Here is an 8,586-nt window from a genome sequence, read left to right on the forward strand (position 1 = left end):
CCGTCCGATCCGGTCCGGTTTTAAAAACAGTGGTAAAAATTATAAATCCTTTAACAATCATGAAAACCTCTCCTGAACTTTCTAACTATCATTTCCGTTTGTGCAAGTAGACAAGATCTGCCTCCCTATCCCCACCATCTTAGACCCGAAAGAATCATCTGGGTTTTCTGCAGAAGGCTCCGCAGATGAAGAACAACATTGGCAGCTACCCGTCTTCATGGTTCCAATCAATCCGTCGAACAAGCTGAGGCTGAGGTTTTTCAAAGTTGACCCGTCTCGATCTCTCCTCCTGTCAACTTCGGCTATGACGCAAGTCTCTTCCAATCGATGTACTTACACGTAGGAGTGGACACGTACCAGTACGAAATCTAAGCAACCGGCACATGTCTGTGTTAACCTTTAACCAGCAGGTGTCCATCATTTTTATACGTGGCGAACTTTGGTTCATGAGCCAACATGTTGACTGAATTCCGCGTTCTCACCACAGTGGGCTTTTTAGAATTTTAAGATGGAGGCTTTGAGAGAAACTCTGGGGAGCTTGGATGTTTCGGTCCTTAAATCGTCGACTCCGTTCGATTACTTGTAATGTTGCTCATCGTTATACGACAATCTCAGTCCGCAGAGGGTGAGAGAGTGGATTGCCTACTATGTGAGGCTGTTCCGACCAAAATCCCATTTCGTGATACGCGACGCTGGTGGGGTCCATCCGGGTGTTCTCGACGTTCTAAAGCCATGTATGGAGAAAGGGTATGTAATATGCAGGACATCAGAGAGAGAAGGAACGATTTGATGGCTACTATCACAACCAGTTTCTCCTGGTGAATGACTGCTTGCATCGGTATCGCTTCATTGCAAGTGGATGTTCTTCTTCGATGGGGATGAATACGTTTACGTCCCGCCAAAAAGCACCATTAAATTGGTTCTGGATTCCCTATCGGATTATACCCAGTTCACGATTGAACAGATGCCCAAGCAGAGGACGCTAGAAAAACTTATAGGTACCTCTTCGCAACCTAACCACCTTCTCACTCTGTTTTCCAATTTCACTTAAAACTGAAAATTCAAGAATTTCGTATAATTAAAAACTTCAATATTTTAGAGCAGGGTGAGAAATTAAGAGCACTGATTTGATGATTTCTACTGTGCATTTGCAGTTATGTTTGGGATTGAACAACTGGGTTTTAAGTTTCAACATCACAAATCAATGTAAAATGTCCATTAAATATCCGTTTTAGTCGTAACCTCGGATACTCTAGAGTTTAACCATACTGTTGTGAAGTTGTTAGCATGTCAAATGAGAGTGATACAGACGTGGGCACCTTTGCTTCTTTGGATGGAGACTGATACAGAGTGGTCCGTCCGTGCCCACACCATCGATCTGGTGTTGCAAAGCGAGATGGTGTACTGGATCATCTCTGATGTGAATTCGATGGGTACCGAATATGTGATGTGTCTGGAAGGGGGGAGTGCATCGCCATTCAGCCGCTGTGCGTCTTGAGAAAGAATATGAACAATGTTCGAGGGAGTATGGAGTTTTTCACAAATAGAAGGAAAATTTTTGTTGAATTTTCATTAACGGATGGGAGGTATTTGTTGAATTTTTCACAAATAGAAGGAAATTTTTTGCTGGAAGGTTTACATGATTGTCAGAAACTTGAGATGAGGATTTTTATTTTATCCTTATATTTATTATGTATGCATGTATGACATTTATTTATGTACATATGCATTGATATTTTTAACTATTAAATTTGGGTTTTTTTTTTTTTTTTTCCAAATGTGACTTTAGAGTAAAGTGCTCCTTAAGGCTGTGTTTGTTTATAGAGCAAATTTATTTGCATTGATATAAAATTATAGTAGCACAAATGATTTAGGCGCAAATTCATTTCATTTTGTTTTAAAATTATCTTATTTTGTTTAATTGTAGTATAAATAAAGTAAAACAATAGGTAAAGTAGAATGAAGCAAAACCCAAAACAATATTAAACTATAATTTACATTCTTTTCATTTGCACTCCTATACATTTGTGTAAATACAAATAAATTTGCACTACCATGCATTATAACTTAATTTATTGGTACATTAAGCTAATAAACCCTAAATCACGGGTCAATCAAAAGTCTAATAAGATGTCATTGGTTTGAGTTAGAGTTGGGATTGGAGGTTAACAAATGGGATGAGGCTAAGGTTTAACCAAACCAACCAAATGTAATAGATAAGTGGAAATTTCAAAATCCTTTTCTAACTACTCCCAAAGTTTTCTTTAGTTTTTTAACTTAAAATACTCATCATTTATTTTATTTTCTTTGGTATCCATATACTCTATTTAGTCTTACATTAAGGCTATGTTTGGTTTGAAAGAAAAAGTAGGAAAAAAAAAAAGAAGGAAAGGTATGAAAATTTATACAAGATTTTTTAAGGCTTTCCTAACTTTCCATTTCTTTTCCTATTTTTTCCTTCAAACCAAACATAGCTTAAAAGTAGTATTCTCTCTCTTTCAATAATGGTCACAGACAATGAGAAGATAAATTTCAGTAGCAGTGGCCCCATTTTTATTTCTTTCCTCATCTCATCAATTTCTTGTGTCTCCTTGCCCCATGTATCTATTTGGTGCAAAGAGGAATCTCTAAAGCAGCCATACCAAATGGCAAATTTCGGTTTTGTCATGGAAGCTCATGCAAACTACAACTGTAATGCAAGAATAAGCATGGTTTTTAAAAACAAATTGGTGACCGAACCGATTAGGGGTTCGGTTATCAGTTCGAATGGTTAATCGACGGGTTCAATGGTTTGTTGATCAAAATCAATTATTAAAAAAAAAAAAAAACGGTTTTAAAGAAAAATGGAATCGGTCCGGTTTTGAAAACAGTGGGAACAAGTTAAAGCCGCATCAATTTTCAAACGCTAGTCATTGACTGTATTTCTACCCTGACCACAAGAAGATTAGAGGTTTCTGGATCATTCGAATTTTGTCTTCCCAAAATTGGTCATTACACTGTCGTCAAGTGAAAACATACAAGTATAGGGATGTTTCTGCTGCACCGCTTGTAACTTGTAAGGATGTGTGAGAACCAATTTTGTGAGGATAAAATCCAACTGGAATCTTCCATCCAAAAGGCAGACGGTGATGCTGTCTCATGCCTGCTTTGGCAATTTTGGGGTTGATCGATCACAATCCATTATTTATGCATTTAACAGTTATTTCACAATCCATTATCCATTAATATCTAACCGCAGATAAGTCAAACCAAATAAGGAGTAGAACCTTTGATGCGATTTGCTGAGATTATTCACTCTATTCTCTTGCTTTGTTCTGAAATACGATTTTTTTTCTTCTTATTATTCAAGAATTATAGACGCGTTTGGCAATTTGTTCCTTAAGAATAGGCTTTTGTTGTATGGAAACAAAAATAGTGTTTGGATAGCAATTATTTCTTGCCTGTGTTTTGAATTGTAAATTTTTCATCATTCCATTTTAAGGTAAAGAGTAGAAGTGAATAACATAACTACAAATATAAAATAAATAAAATGGAAATAATTCGGTCACTCCTAACAAATGTAATTAGTTTTGATGAATGATTGGTGTTGCTTTTTTGGAATTTGGAAACAGTAGCGTATTTGCGTAAGAAAATAGTAGAATTAACAATAGAAATAAGTTGTAATTAGTTCTGATGAATGATTGGTGTTGCTTTTTTGGAATTTAGAAACAGTAGCGTATTTGTGTAAGAAAATAGTAGAATTAACAATAGAAATAAGTTGTAAACACTAGAATATCTAGCGCATATTCAGGAAGCTGGAAAGTCAACAGTGGTGTTTCTGGTCTTGTTTAGGTGTTTAGGGGTCGTGCTTGGTTAGTCTTTAGTTGCAGTGTGCTTACTGCTTAGTCCTTAGCCTGTAGTCTTTGTCAAGTGTTTCTTGTGGGTCTATTTTGCTCTGTGTGTATGTGTGTTTTTCTTTTTTTCTTTTTTCTTTTTTTTATATTCTACCATTTCCATTCTCAACTATCAATATATAATTAATGGCAGATTTTTAATGAACTCACATAAAACTATTGCATGACTCTCCCAACTACCAAGCAATAGAAGTCTTATAAATCAATATTGCAAACAAATTTCCTTGTAATTAACATCTAAAGAATTTCTATTAAATTTTCCAAAAAGAAAAACTATTACATACCTCATTTAAAAGACTTTAGGTTGAATTTGCCAAACAAATTAAACAAAGAAGGCCATCAGAAACCTTTCAGCTGAGCTTCCTTTACCTCCAAAACCACGGATTAATCAGCCATGGAAAGGCGATAATTGACAATTTCCCTAAACTTGGGTACACTTTTTAGGTCTACCTTGGTCCCATCCTTCAATGTAATATCTCCCCATTCACCAGTTAAACACGGCACCACTTGAACTTCCTTAATCACTGTCGTAGAAATCGCTCATGTCTTGTCCCGTTGGTAATGCGTTTGCTTTTGCTATTTGTACATGTTGGTTTAGAGAGGAAGTTGGTGGAGGATAGTTTGGTGGACAGATTAGAGGAGATTTGCAGGTAGCTCATTTCTTTCGTTTTATTTTTATCAAACATGTTTCTTTCTGTTCCACAAGAACGTTTGAAATAGCAGAAACACTCTCACGAAACATTGTCAAACAGGTCCTAAGTGTTAGCTCGAGTTGGACTTTGTCTTTTTTTCCTATCATATCAATGTAGACACAACACATCCATATTCTAGTCCAATTATAAATTAAGTCGATCTTTTATAAAAAAAAAAAATCAATCATTTAACATTCATAATGGATATATTTATATTTGGAGACAAAGAGACAATTCAATGTGATCCTTTAAAACACCCTGGTTTAATAATTCGTAACAATAACAAAGAAATTGAGGAAGACGCCACTTAAATCATAATAGTAGGTTGAGCAAAATAGCGGAGGTGTATCTAGATTTTTATGTGATAGGTAAATACAATTTATAAAGCAGTTACAAAGGTAGCTATTGTCATAAACAACGTGTTGGGTAGTAAGAAACATGTCTGAAGCGTAACTTTTTGGAGCACTCGTGATTTCTTACTCACTTTTCCTACAGAAAATCTGGGCATTACGTCAAGAAACATGTCTAAAACATAACCAAGCTTGGGTTAAAGAGAAAAAGAGGTTCGCCATGACCAAGCTTGGGCTCCCGAATGTTTAGTTGGTAATCGCCAAAACAGGGTGGCCCGATGTCGGAGACATCGACTAGATCGGGCGCAAAGTTCGACGGAGAGGAGTAGAAAAGGATTGCGGTGGAGAAAAGGGTTGCGGCGGCGTTCGACGATGTAGCTCGGGCTCATCTTTGCAACAGCAGCCATAGTGAGCACTTGGCGGAGAGGAGCTTGAACGGCGTCGGCGGACATCTTCTTTTCCCGTTCGAAGGGTAACTCCAGCACTCCATTTTGCGACAGCAGCGTTCGACGACACCATGAACGCCATGAACGGCTAATCTGAGTTGGCTTCAAGGATCTCATAGAGAATAACTCAGAAGCCGCATGTTAGGTTCGGATGGTTATTCAGATACCAGTCTAGAGCAAAATGACTGAGAAAAACAAAGCAGAGAATACGGAAAATAACATAGCAAGATGCGGTAATAATCAGGCTTACCTGATCTTATTTTTGTCCTAAAGAACAACAAAGGGGAATACGTCTAGGTCGTTAGTTTCACCTTTCAGATTGCCTGTCTAAGTGCCGGTTTGGTTCGATGGACGAGGAGATGTAGAGACTCGACTATACTAGATTTCAATCTGCACTCAATAGGCCAAACAAGGGAGTCTCAGCCTGTTTCGGTAGCTGACCACTTAAGAAAATAACTCAGAAGCAGTCCGAAGGAATCTATTGAAGAAAAACGAATTTTCAAGCTTGAGTTCATGGAGCTGATGAGCGGAATGTCCGTTGGAGCTAACACGACGTACCACTGTTTTTTCTCTCTCCTCCGGTAGGAATTATGAATAAAGGACTGGTGATTAGGGAGTGGAAAAAGATGAATAGAAGGAATGGCGAATGATGTCTGGGGAGTAGGAAAAAACAAGGAGGACAGATTTCTTGCCGTCTCTATTCTGTTTTTCGCCTCAAGGTGCGAGACGATGAATAGTAACTCTTTGTTAATTTCATTGGAGAAAATGGGAGAACATGGGAGGGAGATGTGGAAAAACGATGAGAGGATCGGAGGTGGAGGAGACTGCCGCTGCCGCTACTGTGTGTCGAAGGCCGAAGAAGATGAACAATGCTCTCTAGAAGGTGAAGAAGATCAAGAGGAGTTTTCAATTTAACCTAAGGGCTAAATGGGCATTTCAGCCCTACTGTTAATATTTTCGATATCATTAGACAATAATCAAGCAATAAGTCTAAATCAATTAACCAAACCATAAGATAGTTTAAAAAATTTACCTATGTTTTAATGGTTATTCTTATCTGGATGGTCCAGCCCGGTCGGGTCATCGGTCAAAAACTATATACTTCGGCAGCCGGCTGCTTCCATAATTAGAAAATCAGAACATGGGATCTATTGACATTATTTTCGAATCGTGAGTTACTAATCCAGCGGTTAAGATATCCTCAGTCCTCACCATGTGGGGGACCCTCATTGAATCCTGAGCAGAAACAGTTGGGTTGTTATTAAAAGGGGTAGATGACCTTGACCTCTCTCGGATCTCAAAAGCAGAAGCCAAAGGTTTCAATTTTCAAACCAAGAGTCTTCCTTTCGCAATAAGTACAAAACTAGAGAATCAATGGCAGGTTATCCGCCGGGGTATCCAGTTCCAGGGTACGGCTACGGTGCGCCACCGGCCCAGCCGTATGGAACGGCCACTCCCTACGGAGCGCCACCGGCGCAACCCTACGCTGCGCCTTCTGCGCCCTACGCTCCCGACCACACGCCAGGGGACAAGCCTTCCAAGGACAAGCACAAACACAAGCCCCATGGAAGTGGAAGCAGCTCGAGTGGTGCTCCCCCTCCTTACTCCGCCTATCAACTGTCTTCGGCACCACCAACCTCTGGCTATCCACCGGCTTCCGCCCCACCGCTTTCCGGCTACCAACCGTATGGAAGCCCGTTTGTCTCTCTGGTGCCGTCGGCGTTCTCTCCGGGAACTGATCCCAACATTGTCGCTTGCTTTCAGGCGGCCGATCAGGACGGAAGTGGGTTCATAGACGATAGGGAGCTGCAGGGCGCTCTATCGTCTTACCACCAGAGCTTCAGCATCCGAACCGTCCGTCTCCTCATGTATCACTTCACCAACTCCAACACCCGAAAGATCGGTAAGCCCTCTCTGAACAATTCTCTTCGCTTTCAGATCGAAATTGCGCACTTTAGCACTAGTTTTTGGCCACTAAGATGCGTACGATAGCAAAATCTTCTCCAGGTGGATATTTCCTTTCGATTTTCAACGAAAGACTCGTTTTCCGTTACCGATGACTGGTTTTTCACGTGTCAAATATTTTTTGCCGTGCCCCGAGCAGTTCATTCCGCGTTTCTCTCATACCTATTTTTCAAATTCCTGAAATGCCCTCGCCAATTTTATTTTTCTTCTTAGATTCTACTGATTTTTTTGCTACTTATATTAGTTATTTTCATTAATGCATTTTCTGTACTGAATTACTAAGATGGCCTTCTGTTTCATTTTAATTACGGAATAAAACAACAGGACCTAAGGAGTTCACATCGGTGTTCTACAGTCTCCAGAACTGGAGGGTATGTCTTTTCTAGATTTTTGTTTTCGCTTTTGATGGAAATTTATATTCATATTCGGGGTATATTTGGCAGTCAAACTTTGAGAGGTTTGATAGAGATCGGAGCGGGAAGATCGACGCGTCGGAGCTGCGAGAGGCGCTCCTGAGCCTTGGATTCGCGGTTTCTCCGACCGTATTGGATTTACTCGTCTCCAAGTTCGACAAGAGCGGCGGTAAAAATAAAGCCATCGAATACGACCATTTCATCGAGTACGTTTCATCTCTTAACCCTATTGCCATTGCCACTAAACTGAAGCAAAAGTACACTACAATTTACACTGTGCCTATTTTGCACTTTCATGCATTTACACCGCTGCAAATTAATTTGCACTATAAACAAAGAGCCTTAATTTATGATATATTTAATAAATTTGTTTTTTTTTCTTAAATTAAATGCAGGTGCTGCCTTACAGTTAAGGTAATAATACCTGCTTCTCTTTTTGTTTTTATCAAAAATAAATAAATAAATACTTGCAAATGTCTTTGTTAATTAATTAATTTATTTTAATTCCCTCCATTAATTAATATTATTGTTTGTGATTGGATTGGTGCAGGGGCTCACGGAGAAGTTCAAAGAGATGGATAAATCATACAATGGTACAGCAACATTCACGTATGATAATTTCTTGTTGACCGTTTTGCCCTTTCTTATTGCATAAACTACAACAAGGAGAAAGCGGAAAGCTTTGGGTAGGGGTCCTGTTTGTTGATATTTGATACTATTTTGCACTTCTTGTTTCAGCCCAATTGAGTGTTTAATCTGTACATTTTTGTTTCTTTCTTTCAATTTTACTACTAATAAAAATGGTGATGGTGATAATAATTGGTTAA

The 8,586-nt window shown here is 38.9% G+C and overlaps 1 protein-coding gene and 1 long non-coding RNA gene across 2 annotated transcripts; both read left to right on the forward strand.

The window, feature by feature from the left end:
- The first annotated feature begins 471 nt into the window (after positions 1 to 471).
- On the forward strand, positions 472 to 1,743 carry LOC148844984 (uncharacterized). Its single transcript, XR_016102489.1, has 2 exons — positions 472 to 998; positions 1,155 to 1,743. It is a non-coding gene; the product is annotated as an uncharacterized LOC148844984 (long non-coding RNA).
- A 4,660-nt stretch (positions 1,744 to 6,403) lies between these two features.
- Positions 6,404 to 8,586, forward strand: LOC148844985 (calcium-binding protein CBP-like). The gene is made up of 5 exons (XM_088955387.1): positions 6,404 to 7,284; positions 7,671 to 7,717; positions 7,790 to 7,965; positions 8,155 to 8,173; positions 8,310 to 8,586. The coding sequence occupies exons 1-5, from the start codon at positions 6,756 to 6,758 to the stop codon at positions 8,412 to 8,414; spliced, it is 876 nt and encodes a 291-aa protein (XP_088811513.1). The 5' UTR covers positions 6,404 to 6,755; the 3' UTR covers positions 8,415 to 8,586.

Source organism: Nelumbo lutea, chromosome 7, assembly GCF_056320005.1.
Source record: "Nelumbo lutea isolate HS-2025 chromosome 7, American lotus-T2T, whole genome shotgun sequence".
Classification (NCBI taxonomy): Eukaryota; Viridiplantae; Streptophyta; class Magnoliopsida; order Proteales; family Nelumbonaceae; genus Nelumbo; species Nelumbo lutea.